Raw genomic sequence first — 26,573 nt, 5'->3', positions numbered from 1 at the left:
CCAACCACACATGGAAAATTTAGCTGATATGAGGAAGAAGTCATGCCTTAAGTAGGGAAGTACTTCCTACATGAAAAACTTCACTGCTTTTCCTATTTTTCCAGTTGTTCTTTTGCTGACATAGTTTTATTGTTCTTCATTCACTTCTCCAATTTCATATAACACATTATATTGAGATGGAGCTTGTTTTTAAGCAAGAGTTTCATAACCCATTGATTTCTTTCAGTGTACTTTTTCCTTTTTTCATGGAATATACACTGAAAATTTGCACCCCCTTTCCTGTCCAAACTATAGTTGATTATACTGCTTCCTTCAGCTGTATTAGGTACTATGATGACATTTTAAGCAGCATTTTTCAAGAAATTATCTAATCAAGTTTTGTCAGTGAAGTTGTCATGCTCTGCTCAATCAAAGTTGCCTTAAATAAGAGCTTATGTTTTATCTGCAATGTCCACCAGTAAATCTTACTGCACTCTTCTTTGGCCTTCAGACTCACTATTCCCATTATCAATCTCTGCCTCTCACATTCATGGCTTTTTCCATGTAATTTTCATTATTAAGATAACAAATATTGGTAACAGAAATAAGAGATACCTTGAAGGCACAAATCATATGCTGCCATAGAATTACAGTAACTTTCATACTTCCCAGTATTTTATTGTTTTAATATGTCTAAGTCAAACATCATCTATAGTATAAAAATAATGGGTTTAAATCTTATACTATTTAAAAAAAAAAAAAAAAAAAAAGTGGATAAACAAGGTGGTAACCATCCAGTAACGAACAGGCGAAAATGGTGGAAAAATATTCGGAAATATCAGAAAGCGCCACTAAGCTTAACTATTTCCACTGCATTGAAGAATAAAAAGTAGTAGGAGCTACAGCTGTATTTCTGTTGCATTTGTATTCCCCACAGGCCACTTGCTCTCCTCGCCTTTTTCTCGCGTTCAGCAGTAAAGCAGCAGCTCCACCTTGTGTTCTATGGAGCTCATGTCCACATCCATCTGCACTCTTGTTGCCTCGAGAGAAAGGACTACTGAAAAAATAGTCACGGGTTTTTTGCTGTATCTGGTAGACAAACGCGTTGATGTTAAAGTGGATATACTTTTCGTATATTTTCAAGGCATGTGTACTTTTTTCAATAACTTGAAATTCTCTTCAAATCCACCTCCCTTTGCTCCCACCTATTGAGTGGAGGCTCAGGGGGCTTATATTGCTGCCAAGTGCAATTTGATGCTACTATAGGAGAAACCAGACTCTTAATTTTAACACCAATCAGAATCAGATCACTAGGACCTCACAAAAAAAGGCAGCAGTTCAGGGGAGATGCCTTGGATGTTACAGTCATTTTGTAACAGATGAAAGGAGAATGTATTTGACTGCTCCATCAAGGAATGGAACATGTCATAAAATCTAACCTCTAGATCATCTAGCCAAAGAAGGCATATGTAGCCCAACAAGAAGCACACAACCTCCTTAGTCTTTATAGCTGAGACAGGGAATATATCTTAAAAGTGCCCAGACAAGGACATGATAGCAGCAGCAGGTACAATTCAGTAAAAGCTATCATCAGTGTACTTGGAACAATGCAGGTATCCAGCACAGTACTGGAATCAAAACAGAATCCGTGTCCAAGATAGAAACACTAAACACATGACAAAGGCTTCCTGAAGCATCACAATTCCTCTTCCATAAAACATGAGGGATACACAAAACACACCAGCTCTCTGTGAAGAGCACATGAAATCAAAGATGGGCTTCTCAAGTTACCAGAATAAACGCTTGAAGTTAAAGAAAACAATGGAAATTTTCATTACTGCCCAGGAGAAGGACCAGTTATACGGAGGTCAGTAGTGCCCAATTTAGATCTGACATACCTGAAACATCATAACCAATAATGAAAGAACAGTTGAGGTAATACTCTTCAGGTTCCTTGATTCCCGACTGGCAGACAGCACCAGATTAATCACCAGTAACACATACCCAGCACCATAACCACAGCAGTCTGAAGACAGCATATTATACAACGTCTAATATTGTAGTCGCTTCTCCCGTTTTAGTACACCAAACTGACACAAATGCTCCCACTTACAGTATCAAACAATCAAACCTTACGATCCTCTAAACCTTCAGAGCAAATGCAAGAGTGAAGGGGGAAGGGTGAGGAAATCTTTGTATATTCCAGTTAGACAAGAGACAGTAGGAACATCTGGTCTCAGGTCTAATGTAAGACTAGCTTTGAGATTACTTATGTTTATCAGCACTAGAAATTTTAACATTGTACAATAGTTGGGGCTGAGCTCCAAGAACAAGAGGCAGATGCACTGCTAATTGTGCCACCATCCTCAAAACAGTCATCTGGAGATTCTTATCCTTCTTTTTGAGATCTGAGAGGTTGAGGCAATTTTTTCTACAACATGCTGTTTGACAAGGCAACAAAGAAAACAGAGGTGGAAAATATGCCAACAGGACAGTAGAAAATCACAGAGATTTTTAAGGCTATAAAGTAGTCCCTGCAGAAGCCATCTGATAATATGAAGGCAGTCAGAGGTTCTGTGTACAAAACCCAAAATGGCAAAATCAGTCACATGAGATTTAGAAATTAAGATAAACCATACTTTCTGAAGAAAGTCTCTTGAGGAGCAGTTGAGGGAACTGGGGCTGTTCAGCCTGGAGAAAAGGAGGCTGAGGGGAGACCTTATAGCTGTCTACAACTACCTGAAAGGAGGTTGTAGCATGGAGGGTGTGGGTCTCTTCTCCCAAGTAGCAAGTGATATGACAAGAGGAAATGGCCTCAAGTTGTGTCAGAGGAGGTTTAGATTGGATATTAGGAAAAATTTCTTCACAGAAATGTTTGTCAGGCATTGGAACAGGCTGCCCAGGGAAGTGGTTGAGTCACCACCCCTGGAGGTGTTCAAAAGGCATTTAGATGAGGTTCTTAGGGACATGGTTTAGTGCCAGAGTTAGGTTAGGTTATGGTTGGACTCAGTGATCCTGAGAGTCTCTTCCAGTCAAAATGATTCTATGAACATTCAGACTACAAAGTGTTCTGCCTTACCAAATGGTTGATAGGAAATGAAATTACTCTGTACTGGGTCTGGCTTGGATGGAATTAATTTTCTTCATAGGAGTTTGTACAGTGCTATGTTTCAGATGCATAATCAAAACAATGCTGATAACACACTAATGTTTTAGGTGTCACTGAAGGGTGCTTGTACAGCATCTGTTTCTCACTCCGCTTCCTGCAGTGAATAGACTGGGGAGCAGGGGAATGGGTGCATAAGAGGTTAGGAGGGGACAAAAACAGGCAGATGTCCCGAAACAGCCAAAGGGATACTCCTTGCTATATAACGTCATGCTCAGCAATAAAAAGAGAGAGGCAGGGGTCGAGGGGGTTAGCCATCTTTTGTTTTGGGACTGGCTGGACATTGGTCTACCTGTGGGAGGTGGCGAGTCACTGCCTTTGCAATACTTAGTTTTCTTTCTCCACTTCTCCTTCACTTACTAAACAACTTCTTATCTCAACCCACAAGTTTTTTTTCTTTTACTTTTCCTTTCCTCTTCCTCGTCTCACTGGGTGGGAAGTCAGTGATGGGGCAGGGAGTGAGTGAGCATCACGGTTAATCCATAACAGGATCAAAACACATTTGTGCAGAGTATGTTATTAATTCTACAGGATGCTTTATCTGCTGAGGGTGCATGCTTTATACATATGCATTCATTTGGAGTATACCCATGGATCATAACTCAAAAATCAAATCTATGTTGTCCAGACCAGAGGAAACCTCTGTGTCTGTTTTTGCCTTAAGCTAGCCAACTGACAGAACTCCTCTCCCCACCATGATCTTCTAGCACTAGAGTCAGCAGGATATGGCAGAGAGAGAGGCAGGAAAGGCTACTATTGAATCTTTGTTATACATTTCCATAATAATTATTTCTTAGTTATAATGAAAATCTTTCAATTGCTCCTAAATTCAGGTACAGAAAGTACAGGCACTGCTTATTAATAGAAACACTTTATCAGGAAGTACCTTTTCTTATTCCACCCCTCACTTAAGAGACATCCTAAGTCAATAGCTCAGCATACTTGCATACTGCTACTAGCCAGAGATTCCTTCACACTGCTGTAGCCAATGTTTTGTTGAGGGCTGAAACAACAGGAATCCAGTCTGGTCTGTAAAGCTATTACTCTACCAACAACAAAAATCCACCACATCTTTTTTAAAGAAATATCCAAATCAAAATCAGCCGTTTTACCTGCTGAAGCCATCCCCTGTGGTAGGTCACCTCAAACTCCATAAGAACTTTTGCTACTTTGTTGTAGTTGTGGATTATGCGTTTTCCATCTGGTGTTTGCAGAACAGCTGGGTGCTGCTGGAAAGACTTCATGGGCTCCTGGATCTTGCAGAATAGGTGACGTGCCCACAAGATCTTACCAGCTATTGGAGGCAGATTACGGGCCAGTGGAGGGTCCTGCTTCTGCCTAGTGTAGAGCTTACAGACTGTTTCTATGTCATGACCATAGTTTTGAAGTATTTTCTGATACTCTTCATCAATGCCAAGATTAGGGATTTGCAATCTGCTTCGAAAAAAAATAAAAATAAATCATTACAAAAATTCCTTTAATACTTCTGAAATTCTTCTGATACTGTTGCTAGAAAATACAATTGTTCCAGATTCTCTTGCATTCTTTAGAAAATAACTACTTAAGCATCAGTTTTCACTAAATCTTGAACAAATGCTGTCACAACCTGATTCTAAGCAACCAAGATTTAGACCAGATGATAAAAGTTTCCAAGTGAGCCTACATATTTTCTGTTTTGTCGCTGTTTTCAAACACTGAGCTGAAATTATGTGCAGCAAACTGTAACCAGTCCACCACTAATAGTCTACTACATTAAACAGAATATTAGAAGAAAACTGATAAAATAAAGACTGAGGCTGTGAATTTATCAAGGCAAATTTCACTGTTTCCTAATACAAGCATTTACTCTCCCCTAACTGTACTGTGTTAATAAATTAATGTCATTGTTCAAGGACAAAGCTAAGGCAAATATTCTAATAGCCATAAAGTGTTCCTGTACTTAGGCTAAATTTGAACGACCCTTTAACAGAGCTGAACAGTTGAGTGAGAGGAGGTTGAGCTGTTTTTCATTTGTTTGTATTTAAGGAGATGCCTCCGGATCTGCTTTCCCAACTTCCCACAATCCTCAAAGTGTTATTTCCATTTTCTGGCAGAATTCTAGCAATCTAAACAAGACATAGTACCTTTCAAATTTCTTCAACATATTCAGTGCTCTTTCAGTGTTCGGAATATTTTCAAATGTGATGCTCATGAAAATCCTTAATTGATCCTGAAGGAGAACAAAGAATTCTACAGCAAAGAACTACATAAGTCACAGACCTCAAATATACCAGGTACTATTTGTCAGAATTTATCGTGCACTATATTATAATTTAATATTTTTATCTAAAACTAACCTCAATAAGTATCAATTTTCCCTTTCTTCCTTCTCTCAAGAATTAAACAAAAAAGTGGTAGTCAATGGTGCGGAGTCTAGTTGGAGGCCAGTATCTAGTGGAGTAACTCAGGGGTCAGTACTGGGGCCAATATTATTCAATATATTCGTTAACGATTTAGACGAGGGACTAGAGTGTACTATCAGCAAGTTTGCTGATGACACTAAGCTGGAAGGAGTGGCTGACATGCCAGAAGGCTGTGCTGCCATCCAGCGGGACCTGGACAGGCTGGAGAGTTGGGCGGGGAATAACCTAATGAAATTTAATAAGGGAAAGTGTAGAGTCCTGTATCTGGGCAGGAACAACCCCAGGTTTCAGTATAGGTTGGGAAATAAGATATTAGAGGGCAGTGTAGGGGAAAGCGACCTGGGGGTCCTGGTGGACAACAGGATGACCATGAGCCAGCACTGTGCCCTTGTGGCCAGGAAGGCCAATGGCATCCTGGGGTGTATTAGAAGGGGGGTGGCTAGTAGATCGAGAGAGGTCCTCCTTCCCCTGTACTCCGCCCTGGTGAGACTCCATCTGGAATATTGTGTCCAGTTCTGGGCCCCTCAGTTCAAGAAAGACAGGGAACTGCTGGAGAGGGTCCAGCATAGGGCAACAAAGATGATTAAGGGAGTGGAGCACCTCCCTTATGAAGAAAGGCTGAGGGAGCTGGGTCTCTTTAGTTTGGAGAAGAGGAGACTAAGGGGGGACCTCATTAATGTTTATAAATATATAAAGGGTGAGTGCCATGAGGATGGAGCCAGGCTCTTCTCGGTGGCAAACAATGATAGGACAAGGGGCAATGGGATCAAGCTGGAACACAAGGGGTTCCACTTAAATTTGAGAAAAAACTTCTTCTCAGTAAGGGTGACAGAGCACTGGAACAGGCTGCACAGGGAGGTTGTGGAGTCTCCTTCTCTGGAGACATTCAAAACCCGCCTGGACATGTTCCTGTGCGACCTCACCTAGGTGTTCCTGCTCCAGCAGGGGGATTGGACTAGATGATCTTTTGAGGTCCCTTCCAATCCCAAACATACTGTGATACTGTGTGATACTGTGATACTGTTAAAATACAACCAACTTGCAAGGCATTTTCTTTCCAAGCTCCCTCTGTAGCTGTGCAACCAACAAAAGCTTTTCTATCCTTAAATGTTCCACCATGCTGAGAGCCCTCAGAGAATGCGTGCTTACCTCTTTGGCAGTCAAAGCAAGCCAAGCATTTTTTTCCTCTACAGATACCTTTTCCTTCCACCAACCTGTGATTTCAGAACTATGACAAAACTAATCATCTGACTTATTTGCACTATGCTTCCATTCGGCCAATGAAATAATTTTTTTTTGTTATTATTGCTAGCATAACTTCCAAATCAAGTACATTAATGAAAAAAAATCCATTCGTTGCAGGCCCCCAAGGCCCCTTCCGGCCTATTCCATGAAACTGATCTGAATGTTTGATAATAAATGCAAGCTTTAAAGAGGACATACATTAGAATGTTTTTTCATTTTCAGAGTAGAAACTTTGAGATTTGTATATTTGTTTGGCAGTAATTCTGATAGAGATATTTTTGTTTTCATGAGGATTCACCTGTAAATTAAATTTTTATGTGAATCATAAAACGTACATGAAGTTCATTTATCTCTTTGCAAAACTCTTCATAGTCTTGGTCAAAATCAGTCTTCCGTTGATCCAAGAAATTGTAAGGCCTTTTCTTCATGATGTCAACAATGCTCTAAACAGTTTCACACAAAAAGAAAATTATTACCAAAAAAAAAAAAAAAAAAAAAAAAGAAGTCTTATGAAAAAAGACTTACCACACCAAAATATTTAGTAAAACAGTTTGTGCACATTCACATTTTACCCTTGCCTTTACTCACCAGTATTTGCTGAGCAACATAAGTAAACCACTTAGATGACATATTTGCAGGAAAAATGTTGGCACAATGGCCATATGAATTTCGTTTTTAGTATTTACTTCTGCTTTAAGTCAATTAGAGCTGACAGAGTCTTGCATTTCATTCAAGATATTTGTTACCCATTAAATATTTTCTCATGCAGAGGTTTGTAATTTCTATTTAGAAGTCAATAAAGTTCAACATAGAAAAATATTTTCACATTAGCACTTTCCACATCTTTAAATTAACTGATTCCATACACAGACTTTTCAAAAGTCACAGTAAGATGAAGCACATCACCAGCCCAAGACTTAATATAGCTGCTGTCCACTGAAATGAAAGTATATCTTAAGCAGCATCTCCCCTGATCTGTACACAGTTAAAGGACTTCAAATGATGAACTACTGTTCAACTTCCTAGTAGTTTACAACAGTGTAGCTGTGAAGCTCAACACATTTTCAGTACAGAAGATTTCCACCATTTTGTTTTAAGTCAACTGAACTTCAGTTTTATTTTTTTGCTGGACAGAAAAATCCCATCTTTTTCTCTAAAAACAAGCAAATTCTACATAGCAACAAAGTGGTAAAGCATGAAGAACGGCAACATAACTTCCTGCTTTAAAATTTTTTCGAGTTATGTAACTATAGTTATGATCCATGTCAAGTATTTCAGTAGCTCAATACTATCCAATACCTTCCATGTATTATTTTCTACCTCAGCATGTATAATTCCTGCTCACCCCAATCCCCCTGCAAATGAGATTAATTTCACAGTAATGAGATCTCACACAAAGCTTCGATGGATAATGGGGTATATCTGTATAGAGTTTGCTGACTGCACCATGGCCTGAGCTAATGACCACAGGCAGCTTTTCAAATACAAATGCCCCAAATAAATGAGATGTCTGTGCTACAGTCTACCAAAACAGTATCTTGAAAGAAACTTGAGTTGTTAAGAAGCCTGCTGGGACAGTTTTAGAGAGCAGCTCTCAGTGAAGGGAGTAAAATTTAGAGCAGCCCATACCCATCCTGCCCATGTGGAATAGACTTGGACCAAGCCATCCTTCTACTTGTGCCCAAGTTTCTTCTCAGAATAACACAGAAGAGAACGAGGGAGAGAACTGGCTACTGTGAAGGATGCAGTCAAGGAATCAAAATCCTGGATTGCAACAGGGAGTGAATCAATCCAGAACAAACCATGGAATTCCTACATTTTACCACATAGCTATTTTACTAAAACAAAGTGATTAACTTACTGCCATAACAATTGGGAAGGACAGAGTAAAGTAAATTAGAATGCCACATTTTTCTGTACTGCCATTGCATCACATGTGATCTCTAAAAGCAGTCTACAAACTCCAGATGTTGAATACTTCTGATTTATTTTAATATTTACAAGTGCCACAATTATGACACTCCACTAAGGAAGACACACATTAAGGTAAGTTAACTCAGGCTCAGGAAAAGCAGGGAAGACTCTACTTGCTAGAAAAGGAATTCTCAGAAGAAAGGAAAAGGACATAAGTCAGCATATTTAAACTCTTAGAAGAGCTCCTTGCTGTTTAAAGTCTCAGTCCTATTAAATTAAGGACCAGGAAAGAAGCCTTGAATAGTAACACTAACACTCAAAGGGATTTCACTGTTCCAAAAGAAGGAAACTCAACTTGGAGAGCTTTCCAGAGCAAACCAGCTAGAGAAGTTTCTCTCCCTCCCTCACCCCAAAGACAGCCATCTGTGAATTAACTCTTACTTCCCTCATAAGACACGCAGCTGTTGATTATGCTCTGGATCTAGAGTACAGTTTTTAAGTAAACCTAATAATCTGTTTTGCTGTGATAAAACTCATTATTCCATTAATGAAAGAATGTGAATCTGAGAGTCTAAGGTGTTTGGGGGGGTTGGCTTGCTTTGATTTTGTTTTTCTTAAATTACTTATTTCAAGAAATCAAAGTTATATTTTTTTGTATTTATGTAGCACAGAAATGGAACTGGCTCTTGTTTCACTCCAAGTAACAAGGAAAATCTGACTGCAGCATCAACTACCAGGGCAACACAGCCAGCCTCACTGACGGGCATTGATCAGGTATCCCTAGAATAATGGGCAGGAGATGAAGACAGCACTTTACAAATACTTTGCTAGCTATGAAAGTCAGAAACGTTACACTTCTCACTTTTTCCCCTGAGCATAACATAAAACCACAGCTCCAATTATTCTTGTTACAAAGTCCCCCCATTTTGTTGCTTTTTTTCAATCAATTTTGATTTTAACACACCTCATTCATGTACCCACCTGCCTCTTTTCATCTTGTCTTCTCACTTCCCCAGCAATCACATGTTCACATTGCTAACTATTACCCACTAATTTTAGCACAAGTTAGGGAGTTGATTTTTCTCTTGATAAACATTTTCTAATTTGCATCATTATTTATCGTTTAAAGTTCAAGTCAGACTGTTGGGATATCAAAAATTTACTGTGTACCTCATATCTTGTGATCATTCCTTCCAGTCCCTCTATCTTAGACTCCTGTAGAACTGAGTAGGTTTTTATAGTATTGAAAATGTCTATTATCTTTACCAGACGTCGATGAAAGGCTTCAAACTTTCCAAAGATATACACCTCACTAAAATTAAACTGTCTTTCAGCTGGATTTTGTTCCAATTTCTCTTTAACCTTGTGAAAGCAATGTTGATACTCCTAAAAACAAAGAGGAATTTAAACAAAGAATGTCAAGCATATAATAAAAGGGACTGTCATCAGCTAGAACAAAATTTATGCAGGCAGATATTAACTTGATAGCAAGTAGTTTTATCAACAATCACGAACACTACAAAGACAGTAACAGTCTCTGAAACTAGCCCAACAATACCATTACAGGATCACACATTTAATCAAATGAATGAACTGCACATGTATGTATTTGTACATTCCATCCTTAGCTAGAGCAAAATTTTATTCCTTCCATTTTATAGCAGAGCTTGATGTGTTTACTGAATACCCTAGACGACAACCCCAATTTCAGTTTTCAGACACTGAAAATAATGATTGTGTGCCGAGTAGTTTTATCAAGTAATGGAGTTCCAAATTTTCCGAAATCACTTTCCAGATCAAAAACATTTCTGAAGTTAGAATGCTGATCCATCGCAGCTTCCAGTTTTCATTCTGCTTTGCTAACTGGGCCCAAACCTTACTCCAAACATGTTTAAATAAAATGCTTCCCAAAGTCAGATTACATCGTCAAGAGATTTGCCTGAAATGGTTACTTTTGAGAGTAGTTCTCTTTAAAATACAATGTTCAATGTTTTTTAGCACATATATGTCTAATAACCCCACTTGGAGATATTAATACAAAGAACCCAGATTTTCTCAAGTTGTCAGTGATTCAAATTTTAAGTTTTTATCTATTTAGTTCCAAAAGCTTTCAGAAAACCAAGAGAATCAAATAAAAACCTAACCTTCAACTTATTTTAGTGCAGCAACTGAATAATTTGCTATATCTTTATAGAAATACACAGATTTACTGCTCATTGCTGACGGTAAGATATATAAATTTATGTTAATTTATGGTAGAACTACACAAGTTTTGTTGTTTCAGAAGGTGTCAGGATACAGTTCTAGTCTTCCAAACACATACAATTAAGAAATCAAAAAGTAATAATGGAAAAAAAAAAACTAATATGAGCCTTCCAATAACTACAGGGAGGTTATAAAGAAGACAGAGCTAGGCTCTTCGTAGGTAATACATGGACAGATGCCAAGAGGCAATGAGCATAGATTGAAACAGATGATGAACTGACTGGATATAAGGATCAAATATTTCACCCTAAGGACAGCCAAGCAGTGAAATAGATTTCCCAGAAAGGCTATGCAGTCTCTCCATCCTTGGAGAATTTTAAGACCGTACTGGATAAAGGACTAGGCAACCAAGCTGCCCCTGTTTTGGCTTTGAGCAGAAGGTTGACCTAAATGTCTGCTGAGGACCCTTCTAAGCTGAAATATCCTATATTCCTATATTCCAGAGATGAGGAAAAAAAAAATCCCAAAACAGTCATGGAAATGTATGCAACAAGTCTATGCAATCTGAACAGCTGAATTCTTCTCAGTTGACTTAATTGCCCTTTCTGAATGTATAGTTTGTCCACACATATTTGGAACATATTCATCTCAGTAACTTCTGCTGTTTTCATTTGTATTGCACATTCCTCCTCATCACCCGAGAAGAAACTTTCTAGAGAAACTCAGGCATGAAAATCCAAGTATTTCTCATATAAAAAGCATAGGTAGATTAGGCTAAGCATTAAAATCCTGCTTCCAGAAGATCAACAGACACTGGACTAAATACCTTGTTAGCTCCAATACAAACACTCCAGTTCCAAAGGCTATTTTTCTGGTACTTCATTTTCCTTCATTGCAACGTTGCTTCCTCATATAAAGTTTTCCTAATCATGCCCTTCTGTATCTCACCTTATATTCTGTTTTCCTCATCATTTTCCCACCTACCTGTTTAAGTCTAATGGCTGCTTGTAGCTTTTCCATAACTCTTTCCTGAGGCTGATTCCAGATTGTGGCTGTATTGTTGTTTGTAATGTAAGCTTTACATGCTGTGATCATCTGATTGGTCACCTAAAAGCATTTTGAACCTCATGAAAAAAAACATTTCAAGACAAAGCAGATTTTGCCATTCTTTCAGTCTCATCTCACACCTCTGACCAAATACCACTCCCCTAGACAGACTGTCCTCCTTGCAATATCCAGCCTCCAGATCATTACACCACCAAAATGTTGTTGATTAACTATGATCACTCTAAACCTTAATACCTTATACTACCCTTGAAATGACTTTGAGGACTACAAAGTCATAAGTCCTTGACACTTCTGAAAGCAAAAGTAAAAACAAGGACCCATGAGACAATGATAATTAAGGAACTGGTTGTCCTTCCAACCGGATTTCCTTCTTTATGCAATCATAAGGAGGCTTAAGGGCTATATAAATTTAACATAATTGGTTCTACAAAAAACAGCTCACCACCATCAAAACTCATTGTAATAAAATGTTTCTTGATCTATTCACATCAGGGTTGAGATTAGCCTCGATCTTCAAGAAGTCTGAAAAAATTCTTACAACTCCAAATTACAGACAGTAAACTAAGTTCTAATTTTGAAGTAGTTTTATCACTATTTCCAGTTCTCTATACATTCCAAAAGCAGTATTAAATTGACCAAAATGCTGCCTCTTCAATTGCTTTGTCCTTTTGTGTTTTCTGTCTCTCACTTAAGCAACAGCACACAAAAATTGTGAAAATTTCCTTTCACTCTGTAGCACTGACCTTTACAAACAAAGAGGATATCTTTTCAGACGTATTGTAATACTGAGAGATACTCTGCATCATTTTAATTGCATTTATGAGTCCTGGAATAGCATCCACCATGGACACCTGGAAAGAAACAGAGTCTGAATTCTGCTCAGTACTTGTGTTACCAGACATTAGCTCAATACCTAAATTAGAGAACCAAGGAGCATTACAAACATGGTCTTCCTAATGTTTCTGCCCTTGTTTCCCTGGGTGTCTTCTGCAGAGCTGCCTATTCTACTTCAGAATGCACGCTCTAAAATTCAATTTTGGGGAAAAAATTTCTCCACAGTCTTAGCTGGAAGAATTCTTGTCAGTGAGTGAAATTTGATAGAGCCAAAGGCCTCTTCAAAAGTACCATTTGTTTTGTACCATACCAAAGAGTATGCTTGTACCCTCTTTTGCTAAACCTGATGTTAGTGTGCATATAAAGAGAGCCAAAAAATAGAGATAACATTCATGGCACTCATTGGAATGAAGGAACTACAATGAACAACTTTCCTATAGTACTGGCATTTAGATTGTAAACAAATAGAATCATAGAACTGTTTAAGTTGGAAACAACCTTTAAGATTGAGTCCAACCACAAACCAGCAGTCCTGCCCTCAGCCGATGAATGATCCAGATTGAAAGATTTTTTTCAGACAGCTCCTCCTTGCATCTGAATTTCCAAAGCAATTAGTTCTATGTTACTGACAAACAGGTTCTCAAAATTTTACAAGTAAACATCAGTAAGGGAAATGTTCACACTCCATTCCTTGACAGCTTCCACCCCAAGTGCTGCATCCTCTCAAAACTAAACATCTGTGAAGCTGGTACCACTTCCTCCTTGGTAAAAGTCAGTACAGGGAGCACAAAGCTGATCATGTTCAGCAGACCCCGCACAGTGCCAACAGCAAGTGTGTTCATTTTAACTCTGTTTTGTAGGGGTATCATACTAACACATCATCAGAGAGACTCAACTATCAGATCAGGAAACACTGAAAGAACACACCCTTCTAACACCCTCCAGCAAATGCAAAGAAACAGAGCCATGCCATGGTTGCCCAGAGTGCTGCTTGCAAGTACTTTCACTTTGGGAAGAGTATGGAGAGAGAGAGAGAGAGAGAGAAAGTGGTAGCCAGAATGGTCAAAGCTTTGAGTCTTCACTGATACTCATCACATTTCTCTGACTAGCAAGACACATGTAATCAGTTGAAAAACCAGTTTTAACAAAAGCAACCATTTGCGACCTACTTTAGCAGATAACGGGACAGTGAAAATCCTTCCTCCTATACCATACCTCAGGTTGTTTGGTTATGTTTACTACTTCTTATACTTGCATCATCCTGTTACTATGGTACGAGAAGGTGTTTTAAGTTTGCACTTTAATATTTACACAACCATATTTATGTTTTCCTAACCCCAAGAAGCTGAAAATTGCCTTATAAACATTAGGCTAAGCATGACCTGGCTGCCAACACAAAGTCTAGCTTTTGTTCTTGACATAGCACCAGATTCACTATCACCTTCTTATTTTTGTGGGTTTTTTTTTTTAATCTCAAAGATTTCACTCTTCCCATAGCACAGAATTCAGTTACACCATCAGACCAGAAGCTTCGTAGTTACCATGGCAAGAAAATAATAAGTACTTTATTTTGTAGCCAGAAATTCCCACTAGGCTACTTTTAGCATAAGTGAACAAGGTCTCAAACTGGAGATGCATACCTAAAATGCTACCTATGTCATTTCCAAATTTCCTACAAAATACACTCATTTTAGTTGTCTGAAGAGGTTTGTGTTAAGAATTTAGAAGTTTTGCTTACAGGATCACTATTGTATAACGGGTCACAGTATTTTTCCAGAGAATATAGATACTTCACATTATCTTTAGCTTCATTTGCTGCATCTGTGATGCGAATATCCAGTGCTCGCCAGTTCTAAGAATAGAAAGTTGAAGAAAAATAAAACTACACACTTCAGAAAAACTGTTTTGAGATCAGTCTGACATCAGACTTTAAACACATTTGAAAGCACGGATTTACTTCATAGTTACACTTGTTTACCCAAAATGAGGAAAAGATCCTTGTTCTGTTTCAATAACTCAACTGTGAACATACAGTCAGTTCAGACCACTCAGCTCAACAAGTTATGTCAGTAGTAGTGTCAAGTCAAGCTGTTGTAAAATATATAGATATCACCTGTTAATTATTTTTGCTTGATGGACTGATGAATATATTACCATGTATTTGTTTCACATGTGTCTCATTTTGATGAGCTAAGACTTTTTATTTTGTTTACTTATTTTTCTGCTTGTGATGGGTCTTTAACTTTGTCAGCTTGAGAAATTATGACCCCACAAGCAGTTTTGACAGACAGTGTAACAATATGAGAAAGGGGTTTAATTTTTTTCATTTTCTTTTCATTAAATACCCAGTTCAATAATTCAATTTTCTGATTCAACAATCAATTTTTCATAGATTTATAAACATTTATTTCTGTTGAGCTGTGTGGATGCAGTACATTATCAGCCTTTAGACAAAGGAGATTTAAACTTTATCTACTCAAGGTGAGGAAGAGGAAAGAACAAAGAAAACAAAAGTCAGATGCTTCAATGCTTTTCCCACCAGAAAATGTTATATGATGTTACATATGTCACCAAAATGAACTAGGCTAGACAGAACATTTCTAGTTTTTACAACTGTCATAATTCGAAATAGAAACCTTCAGCAGTTTGGATTTAGCAGCAGTGAGTACTCCAAGTACTGCCTTCACATCTGGGCTCTTCAGCTGCTCTGTAAGGTAGCTGAATTTCGTCAATCTCTTTTTCCAGTAATCAAGCTCTGCTCGCGGCCCAAGGTCATCGGCTTCCTTTCTCAACTGGTCATTTCCTGCAAGAAGCTTTTATCATACAGTAATATTACTGAGTGATGCTGATATTTTTATCCACATGGATAACATGAATTAATTAATTATGTAACTCCTAAAATTAACCTCCCATGATAAATTACATAACCCAACCACCACAAGAAACCTTAATTTTGCTCGGCCTTTTTAGTGCTGAGATAAAGAGGGAGATGTATCTCAAGAGCATGTTTACAAACAATTATATAATAATATCTGCAAATAACCTGCAAAGTGTGTTTCAAAGTATGATTTTAACCACTGAGAACAGTATTCACTGAATTATTGTATTCCTTTTGCTTTGATTAAATCCACTGGGAATCAATAACTTTTCTACTTTGGTTTCTTGGCTAAGGTGAATCTTTTCTAGCAGCTTATTTGTTACAAGAGGTAGAGATGCTCAGTTTAGTAACCATGATATAAGCATAGACAGAATACTTTCCCTGTTGCAATATGGACACAAGGATCTCTCAGTAAATGTTGAAGTAAGAATAGGAAGGAGCATATTTACTGTCATCCTTCTCCAGTGGGTAATCCAACTATTGGCAGTCAGCTACCTAAGAATATTCTGAAGATTGTTTCATTACATTTTTTGAGAAGTATAGTATCCACTGAAAATTCCTACTAGCTGTAACATATTCTACTTAGCATTTGACAACACTTCAGTCACACCAAGTAGAAGAATGCATTGCAGGTCTACAATATCATTGAACATGAAGGCTTGCACCATTAATATAATGAATTAATTGCAAAAACCATAAACAACTTTGAAATAGTAGAAGGGCTCCTTTTACTGTTTTGAAATACATCACTCTTGAGGATTAAGGTAGATTCAGGGGCACTTCAAACTACTTAGGAGGCTTCCTTATCTCTCAGTGGGTCCAGCTTTTCTCTCTGAGCTGGGTAACATGAATTGAAATAATTTCTGTGCACATTTTTATGCTTTCTGAACAAGCTGATGGTTTACATAGAAAAGAACACCAGAGGCCTTAATAAAGAAGGGTCTTTCATCGAGCTGATGTCTTAATTTGCAAATAAACATACCTTTCTGATAAAATCTCTGCAATAATTTTTACAGGCAGAGTAGAGAATAAGGTAGCAATTAAATTTCCATTTTCCAGCTTTAAAAGCTATTCATGCTGTCCTCTTCCTTATTGTCTGCCTGTACAAACATTACAGAACTTGTTTCCTTGAAGCTTCTATGATTTACCTTGGATTGCTTTTCAGATGATGCACAGACCACAAGAACTTGATTAATATCATGCAATAATTTAACGCAATAACTCAATTGATACTTTCATTTCTTTCTGAAAAGAACAAGATATATGCTAGGCAGTCTACAAAGGACTTGCTTCTGAGATGAAAAAAATGCAATTAAAAATCTCATCTGCCTTTTTTTTTTATTTTATCTGCACTTAAAACAAGTATGTTGACCTTACAATACTTCTAACCACATGAAGAGTTTCCATCATTGAAATGTTTTCTCTTTAAGATGAGATGATTATCAAAAACAGGGAACCAGGCTTCCAGAGACGTGTATGCTATTTTTACTAACAGATGGAAAAAGCCTTCAATAATGTTATCTTTGAGAAGTAAAATCACAGCAGATATGCCAATAGTACTTTAAAATACAGGGATTTATCACATCTAAGCCAACAGGATTAAATTCATCATCTCCCAATACACAGATGTTGTCATATTTCACATCTGTCCAGTGTATCACCTGTTCAATTTGTTTGGTCCATCCTTTCATGCAGACTTCAATTCTTCCAAGAGCATCAATGCTGTTAGCAACTGCCAGATAATCGGAAGGTCCCCTTAGAGTTTTCAGATCATATGTTTCACATTTCTTCAGATACACCTAAACCACAAGTTAAAAAACCCTGAAATGCTGAAATATTCATGATAAATAATCCAGTACTTTAAAAAGTAACTGTTTGCCCCACTTGGGGTATCTTACTTCATATTCCTGTATCAGTTTAAATTAAACTGGTTTGAGCGAGAACTAGACTCCAGAATGTGGAGAATTTACCAGCCTAGCAGTGCTCATGCTCTTTCCTTCACAAAGGCTGAGAAGGAAATGACAGATAAAGCAATTGTCTGTCATACATTAATCATTCTTTGTTTAAGAGTGGCCACAGCCATTGGACAGTCAAGATGTTAATAGCTCTAAAGAACTGGCACCAGAGCAGAAGCACCTGCAGAATTGTTAAAGCCACAGATTAACGTATAACAAGTTACTGATGACATCAAACAAAATTGTTATTTTTCCCTCCAGTTTAACAAAATAGATTTTTAATTAGTATTCTGCAACAGCAGTTAATTCAAAAGCTCCAGAGCAAGAGACTTTCTAAGCAGCTAGTTCAACTTCTATTTGCCTCATAAACACACTACCTTTTCCAACAGATTTTGCTGAGTTCCTGATAGGACACTGACAAATGCTTCAAGGGAAGCGAGGAAGTCCTGTTTAATATTGGAAGCTTGTTGAGGATCACCAAGTTCAACCCAGCCATGGTCCATAGTCTGTAAGGCTGGAATGAAGATTTCTGATATCAACTGCTCAACACTTTTTAGCAAGCCATCTCGACCTACATTCATCATATTAAAATTTACTTCCTGTAAAATAAATGCAATACATGTTAAAATAGAAAACAAAATGTTGCCATCGTTACAGTTATTTCAGTCCTATTGCCTTGAGCATCTGAGAAATAGCCAGTGTGTGAGTGCTCTTCAAGTGATAACAGCACAATTCTTGCTAGCAGGGCCTGCAAGATTTGCACAGCATCACAGTTTGTCATACAAAACTGAGGAAACAAAGATCTGAAAGCACTTGTAAAACACAATGAGAGTATAAGAGACCTCAATTTATAAAGCTCAGTTTAGACGAGTAAAATGATTCTACCCTGCCACTTCTCTAGCTATCAGCATTAACTTTTGAAATATATATGTAGACAGAGATCAATGTACTTAAAAGGCTTAGATATAAAAAGAATTATGATACATAGTTAATTCTCACTTCCTGTTGCCCAAAGCTTTTGGCCCAGATTTACCCAGTTTGAGATGCAACACCTCACAGAACACATATTTTTCAGACATTCTGCAAAAGCCTCTGAAGACTTCTAAGGTAAATTATGTTGATCTGCCAGGCACTTTTTGCTTCATTAGAAGGTACCACAGGAATTTTTTTCAGCAACATAATTTAACACCAAACAACTTTTGTCACACATTAGATGTGTCTTCAGACATAACATTTTTACTTTTCAACTTATCTTTTCTAGTTTTATCATATTATCTACTATCAGCAAGTGCTACATAATTACTTGTGAAAAACACAAAACTTTTAAGTATGTATCTGTAGAAATTAAAAAACAATCTGGTGATGACAGCCAGCTCATCCAGCCTTAGCTCTTGTATTTCTTGCATATCTGGGCAAAATACAGTTTTAAAGGTTTTCGTAGAAGAGATGGGGGGTGTTAAAACTCACTGATTTAGGAGCTGTACTTGAGAATTCCCATTTTGAAGGGTATAGAAAGTATTCCACAACACCAAATTCTCATTTAGCCCATCATTCTTATTTTAGTGCTTCAATTATAGCGCTCCAATTATAAGATGCCCTATATTTTGTTCTGTGCTCCTTGCTACTGAAACACTTGATCCAGCTTTGTTTACCTCAGACCATCAGAGATTTAAGGAGGCTTTCACCAGTAAAAACTTGTCTATATATTATTTGCTTATATGGTCTCAAAAATAAAATTATTTCTGTTTGGTTTGTTTTTTTTTTTTAATGGATTTGCTAGTGCTTGTAAAATTTAGCAGTGTATTCTTTAGGTATTGACTAATTACTCTTTGTCATTTTGGACTATCATGGATTTTCTTTGTTAGCATCATTTCTTCATAGCAATGATACTCTTCAAGTTGCTGCTGCTAGCTGATGCCAGGTTTTCCATTCCCCTCTTTCTTTGTCCCACGGTTCATTTAGCCAAACTGTGTCCTTTTACTCATTCCTCCATATCAAAGTTTGTCAAATTACACGCTGAAAATAGCCCATAAGGAAAAATAATTTTTAAAAATATTATGTACAGTGATCAGCAGTCACTGACTCTTACCTGATAGATATTCTCTGTTGTGATAGGTTTAAAAAGACTAGATCTAATGAAGAAAATGCATACACCAGTTAAAGCAACTTCTTTTCCCTCTGTCACAAATACTTTAGGTTTATGCTTTGGCAAATGAGAGTTGATTCCTGTTCCTGGAAGGACAAATTGCTCTGTAGATTCAAATAAAAGAAACATTTTTTAAAATCACTGATTATTTATTCAAATAAAAGTTTTCTAAACAAACAATTCAGTCATCATTTGCATATATTTAAGTCTCAGACTCCTGGAGTTGCCCCATGGGACTATCCTCAGACGGTATACAACATCTATAGTCCTCACAGCACAATAACAACTATTTCATCTAGTTTTGCATTCTCGCATCAAAAGCTTTTCACTTCTCTTCATTTGTTTGCTTTCTATTCTTTTTAAGTAAAGGTTCAGACTCAAGATCCTCTTACATGGCTCTTTATCATGCAGTTGCATGTAATGCTCAAAAAAATCACACACACACACAAAAAAAAAAGCACCACGCAAATGTATTTACCTCAGAGGAGCCTATTAACAACTGTCTTTCCTTATAAACATGTAGACAACTCTTAACATTAATTTTTTAAAAAATAAATAAATAAATAAACAGAGTGCTTCTGGGGGGGGGGGGGAAGGAGACAGGCCACAGCAAATTATTTTGGGGAAAAAACAACCAAACAAAACAAAACAAAACAATAAGGGAGCTACAAGGGACTTCCCTGTTCTTTCTTATTCCCCTAACACAAATGTGTTCCTACCATGTTTATTAGGCTGTTGGTACCAATTGCAGCAGTACCTTTGCAAAAATATTCTCTCAAATTGTGGTTTTGGCCACGTTACTTCTCTGTTATTAGCTTTCTAGTGTTACCTCAGAGGAAAATGTGCATGCACAGGCATTTCAGTGAGACAGTGAAACAATAAAAGGATCAAAAAGTGAAGTTTTGATACTAGCAGTTAAAGGACAACATAAAAAAAAAAAAAAAAAAAAAAAAATTACGAGTCCCCCACCACTTTTTTTGCTGGCTCAAGACCATCTGCCCCAGTGATCCCTATTTTGGATCAGGTGGCCAACTATAAGTCCCTTGCCCACCCTTTTCTTCACATCAGCTTTCCCCCTCCCCTTTTTCACCACAGTTCCTGGAAGAGTCTCTTTTTTGTTTACCTCAGAACTATATCAAGGGCTCTGTTGCCAGCAATACAGTCTTGACTATGAGAGTTTTATTAATTTGATTTATTTCCAATTAAGATGAATTTGCAGTATCCTTGTGCTTCGGTAATTACAGAGGCCCCACCAGAAACAGCCGTCCCCGTTTCCAGGGCATTCTCATGATGTAAAGAAATGTAGTAGGTAACCTATTCTGCATTCTCTTGTAGAAAAGATGTACTGTTGCTGAAAAGGGTGCTAGAAGTTGTTCAGCTGCATATTACAAGTGCCATTCAAAACATTGCAAAAAAACTGCATGTGAGGCCAGGCACAAAACCAGACTTTGAAATGACCGCTTAGGGCTCTGGAGTGTCTTCCTGAACTCAGAGATACACAGTCTCTCCTCCATATGGACATAAAGTATCTTGTAGGCACCATTCAAAGGGTCATTTTCTGCCCAAGTGTTCACAGATCCACAACAAAGTCAGAAAACCACCTTGTATTTGAGGTGGTGTGCAGCAAAGTGCCCTTGCCAACAATCTTGTTGCTGTATACATGTAATCTATACATTGCATGTATACAGTTACATGTAATGCCACAAAAGGAAGAGGATGAGAGGAAACAGCCTCAAGTTGTGCCAGGGAAGGTTCAGAATATGTATTAGGAAAAATTTATTCATGGAGAGAGCTGTGAAGCACTGGAACAGGCTGCCCACTGAAGTGGTTGTGTCACCATCCCTAGAGGTGTTTAAAAGACATATAGATGAGGCTCTTATGGACACGGTTTAGTGCTAGAGTTAGGTTATGGTAGGACTTGATGATCTTACAGGTCACTTCCAACCAAAATGATTCTATGATTCTGTGAAAAATTCACTTAACTTTACTACTTAGTAGCTACCACTATAGCTATGATTTTTGCTTTGCTAGCCTGTGAGCCACAGCCCCAGAATGATCTGCACAGAAAATGCTTCTACAAATCCTGCACCATCTAAGGAAAAGCATATAGCACAAGCCGCACACTTTGATGGTGTTACCAGTAACTGTACACTCATGGCTGTCAGCAAAGGCAGCCTCCCATACACCCACTTCATCCTACACTCACTTGTCTTCTCCTTTACCACCAGTTTATTTTTTCTTTCTTTTTTTTTTTTTTTTTTTTTCATCCAGTGCACATGGTCTTTTGGGGACTTCTGCTTATTCACTCAATTAACATGTCTGAGTTTTTGTTTATTTTCCTCCAGCTTTCCATGTTGCCTGCATCTAGCAGCACATCTCAAAGACCAAAGGCCACCACAATCATACTATAGGGTCATCTGATCACTTTGAGGGTTGGTGAGGGGAACTCTGATTAGATTCCGAGGCTTTTCCCCTTGCCTTACACGTTCTCCAACATACTTCCACCACTTCAACTCAGGCATGTTAAAAGTTGATCTGCAGATTTCTAAATTGGTGGCTGAGATTGTATTATAATTTAATTTTCTTTCTAGGTATGCTTAAGTTTTAATAATTAAAGTTGCTTATACTAAACAGTCTTTTTATACCTTTCAGGTATATACATATATACTGAAAATACATAAACACATATTTGTACACTCTTCTAGGTATATGTTTACATATGTATAAACACAGATATTTCTACAGATACACATAGCCATATTTAGGAGGCCTCTGTACATCCAGGGTAAAAAAGCAGGGTCAAGTCCCACCAACCCAACACAGGGTCTCAGAGGTCACATTGCACCTGGCTAGTCCCAATGGCTGCAGCATTGGAGGTTCTGGGACAGATGTCACAGACAAGAGGAGGATGTCCTTGTCACAGGGGTCCTGAGCTGCCTCCCAGTTGAGAAGTAGGCTTCCCCCAGAAGTGTGGTAACATGGGGGTACAGGGGAAGGGAAGGGCACATGAAAAGAAGGGATAATGGCCCTGCTACCCACAAGGCAGACCTCCTGGGGTCATCTGCCACGTGACAGGACCATCTGGATGGATGGTCATGTGCCAAGAGCTTCTAGGGGAAAATTGGTGGTGTGACTGGAGGGGAGAGAGTAGGGCACCTGTCATTATACACAGGTGTGAAAGTCATCTTTTAACTATCGAGAACCATTTTCCAGCCCCCAGGCAATTGTTGCTAGGCTTGCAAGGAAGTGTTGTTGCATACTAGCAAAATGCAGAAGTGCACTAAGAAGCTTCAGTAATTTCATCAATCCTCATTCCATGAGCAAGGATTAATGTCCAGTATGACCAAACTTGATGTGCATTAACCCCCAATTTATAAGAACTTAATTATTTGCTTTTTCCTTGCACACTTGCTCAGCACAACTATAACATGTTTCAGGAGAACATAAGTTGCTTTACCTGTATCTGTTGCCTCCACATCTTGATAGTAGAACATCAGATGACGCAGACCTCCAGGGGCCAAGAATTTGTCAATGCGTTCTATCTGTTTGAGACCACATTCATGTATTTATGCATAGCACACCCACTATGAAAATTTTAACTTGCTCAGATTTTTAACATACACAGCTAACAAGTACACATTTTCATTGTTCACTAATAAAATTATACCAGGCTCAGTTACTACCATCCAAACAAGATAGAGTTTTCTTGTCCTTTAGCAGCACATATCTTCTTAATTGAATCACTTAGGTTTTTCCATGCTGAACACAACTGAATATTGCTAGACCATGTTTCAGTTTACTGAGACAACTTAGTTTACATGCTGTGTATCATCTCTCAAACTGAGGGCACAGGGCATTTCTGCATTTACTGAAGTGCAGAAGCACCGCACTGAAGTCCCTCACCCATTTATTCTTACTGCCATTCAGATAACTAGCTGAAAGCAGAAAACACACAGCTGCAATTATTCCATATCACAGCAACAGAGAAAGCCTTTATTTATTTCTGGTTTAGACATCAGGACAATCTCACAGTTCTCCACCAATTTAAGGCTGCCATCAAGCATCTTTGAACCATATATTAGTAGTTCAGTCCAGGAATCTCATGTACAGGCCATATAGACCTAGGAAGAAAGTTAATTGCTGTATGCTAGCACGCTGATCAGTATTTCAGTACCTGAAAGTCTGGTCTAATCTGTTATTTTTCTAGATCTATGAGTTGTTGTTTCACATAGTCCCTAACTACACAGCAGTTGCACTAGGGAAGGTTCAGATTGGTTATTAGGAAAAAATTATTCATGGGAAAGGTTGTCAGGTATTGCAACAGGCTGCCCAGGGAGTGGTGGAGTCATCATCCCTGGAGGTGTTTAAAGGATGTATAGACAAGGTTCTTAGGGACATGGTTTAGTTTACTGCTAGAGTTAGGTAATGGTTTGACTCAATGATCTTGAGGGTCTCTTCCAATCAAAATGATTCCATGATTCTAATCTTCCAGCAGAAAAGGCTTCTAATTGTAGAAGTCCTTTGGAAACATTTGCTGGTAATATTTGTGCTTCCTAGTGCAGGAAAAATGCTGCATTTATCCCTCTTCAATTAATAATGTGCCTGTTACACAAAGATCACGTAAACTGCTATTCCAGAAAATCTTTGGTGAACCCTCAAAGATGAGGTCACAACAACTATTACACTTTTGTCTTTTCAAGTATGACAACTTTCAATATTTTCTTCACTTGACAATTATTCTCAGGCAATATAGTTTGACAGGAAACCCATTTAGAGATAGAATGCACAAAGGCTGAAACAAGTTCTGCTTTTTAACTTCTGCAACAGTGTTCTGGACAGCTGATTTTCCTATATCGCGTGGAATCACAGAAATGTTGGAAGGGACCTCTGGGAGATGTTGAGGCCAGCATCCTGTATCATCAACAGCTCAGGTTATCTAGACCTTTACCTAGGCTGAATCTCAAAAACCTCAAGGAAAGGAATTCCACAGCTGTATTACTCTCCTGGAGAAGAGGGGTCTTTAGTGTTCAATTTCCAAGTTGTGGCTATTGCCTTTCCTATATCATCTGCAATTGCTCAGAAGAGCTCAGCTCTGTCATCTTCATAACTACTCTTGAAGTAACTGCAGCCCACTCTCTGACTGCCCCTCAATCTCTTATTCTTCCTCTTCTCATATTTTACATGCCCTATGTCCTCCACTATCTTCGTAGTCTTCCACTGGACTTTCTTCAGTCTCTCAACAACATTAACACTGAAATGGGAAAGCATAAGTTAAAGAAGGTACACAGATGGAAAGAGAACACAAAGGAAATTTTTTTAAAAAACACACCCATGTTTCCTCTAGTGCCAGGGAGTAAAACAATATCTACTTGCTGTCTACCTAGGTTTTAAAAACATAACTATTTATTTTCAAATCACAAAATGTAACTCCTTTGCATATAATACTTATCAAATTCAATGCACCGTTTCCTCAGTATACGTATTTCTAACTTCTTACTCCCTGCATTAACCAATTCTCACATAGTATTTGATGGTAATATCCGTTCTAAAGCACCCAATGAGCTTCACTATCAATTACCTGGTTACCATCAAGAATAGCATCTTCTACTTCTGCTTTGTCCAGGTTCACACAAGAGGCAATGGTATCCAGTAAGTAATCATGCCTGCCATCCAGCCGAGCACGTTTAGCCTCTCTCTCTTCCTGCAGCTTTTGCTGTTATAAAGCACAGTGGACAATGAATAACTCTCAATGTATTTTGAAGACAAAAATAAAGAAAATTTAAAATTTATTTACAAAAAATAAAGGCTGTCACATTATTCTTCCAAATTTTTGGTTTATGTTTTTAAGGCAGTCTAATTTTTCAGAAGCAACCCCTGTTATGATTCTACAGTTGATTTCCTGTGTTCTGTTTTCAGATTTAGCACAAAATTTCTATCATCAGTCTTTTGTACTACATTATTTACACATTGAAAGGTTCTGTAGGGGGTTAAAAAAGAAATATTTTACATGTATAGCACTGTCATTCTGCAAGTTATCTACAACAGCCTAAGTCCTTAGTCCCAGCTTTTCAGTCTAGTCACACATGATCATCAAGACAAGACAGGATTCTGACCCTTCTTTGCTATTCATGGAAGATATGGAAGATACTGTAAGCATTCTCTAACAAAGACAGATGCTGCTGCAGGAAGCTAGGGTTTCATACATTATCTCTTTAATATAATGAGAAGTAAAACAAGCCACAAGCCTCAAGGTACACAAGTGTTTACAAATGTGCTCAACTATAGCTATTATACCATTCTTCAAGCTGTATGCCTACTCTTCTAATTAAATTGAATTCCCATATGTAATACAACTCATTACATTATAGACAAAATCGCCTACTGGAATACTTACTGGTATTATTGTGCTTGAGGATTACAAGATTTAATATCATTTCATTTTCAAAAGAAATTTAGAATTAAGTTTCATTGGTGGTAAATTCAATTTTATTTCCCCAGTGATTATGAAAAAAATCTAGTAACTCTATAAAGTATGCACAAGCGATTTACCCACACGCTTCTGCATAGCCGAAAGGACTTGCATAATACACTTTATACACTTATGTAAATATCTTTCCTAGTTCCTGAAGGAATTTTCAAATGTTTGGTAAACTCATCATTACTATAATAGCATGCCTTCATAGATGCTGAATGCACTGGAAATGTTTTTCCATGTAAAAAACAAACATACAAATCCTATTCTTTACACAAATATGCCTGAAGAATGCAGTAGCGGATTTAT

General features: G+C 37.9%; 1 protein-coding gene across 6 annotated transcripts in view; it reads right to left on the bottom strand.

Annotated features, from left to right (window-relative positions):
- Nucleotides 1–26,573, bottom strand: part of DNAH5 (dynein axonemal heavy chain 5) — a 151,561-nt gene that overhangs the window by 100,486 nt on the left and 24,502 nt on the right. For 4 of the 6 annotated variants that reach the window (XR_010470345.1, XM_065052638.1, XM_065052641.1 and 1 more), the window contains exons 2-14: nt 25,371–25,505; nt 23,250–23,334; nt 19,736–19,896; nt 18,024–18,245; nt 17,353–17,490; nt 15,450–15,626; nt 14,552–14,665; nt 12,723–12,830; nt 11,896–12,018; nt 9,877–10,092; nt 7,128–7,235; nt 5,269–5,354; nt 4,258–4,582 (exon numbers count right to left, since the gene is read on the bottom strand). Coding sequence is in view for 5 of the 6 variants with exons in the window: in XM_065052638.1 (XP_064908710.1) it covers nt 4,258–4,582; nt 5,269–5,354; nt 7,128–7,235; nt 9,877–10,092; nt 11,896–12,018; nt 12,723–12,830; nt 14,552–14,665; nt 15,450–15,626; nt 17,353–17,490; nt 18,024–18,245; nt 19,736–19,896; nt 23,250–23,334; nt 25,371–25,505 (1,998 nt within the window). In the remaining variant the exon portion in view is untranslated. The remainder of the gene's footprint in view (nt 1–4,257; nt 4,583–5,268; nt 5,355–7,127; nt 7,236–9,876; nt 10,093–11,895; nt 12,019–12,722; nt 12,831–14,551; nt 14,666–15,449; nt 15,627–17,352; nt 17,491–18,023; nt 18,246–19,735; nt 19,897–23,249; nt 23,335–25,370; nt 25,506–26,573) is intronic. The other 2 variants (XM_065052639.1, XM_065052642.1) reach the window with 1 other exon arrangement.

The sequence above is a fragment of the Columba livia genome, chromosome 2 (assembly GCF_036013475.1).
Source record: "Columba livia isolate bColLiv1 breed racing homer chromosome 2, bColLiv1.pat.W.v2, whole genome shotgun sequence".
In the NCBI taxonomy this organism is placed as follows: Eukaryota; Metazoa; Chordata; class Aves; order Columbiformes; family Columbidae; genus Columba; species Columba livia.
The sequence above is the reverse complement of the archived record's forward strand: the minus strand, read 5'-3'. Positions and strand labels throughout refer to the sequence as shown.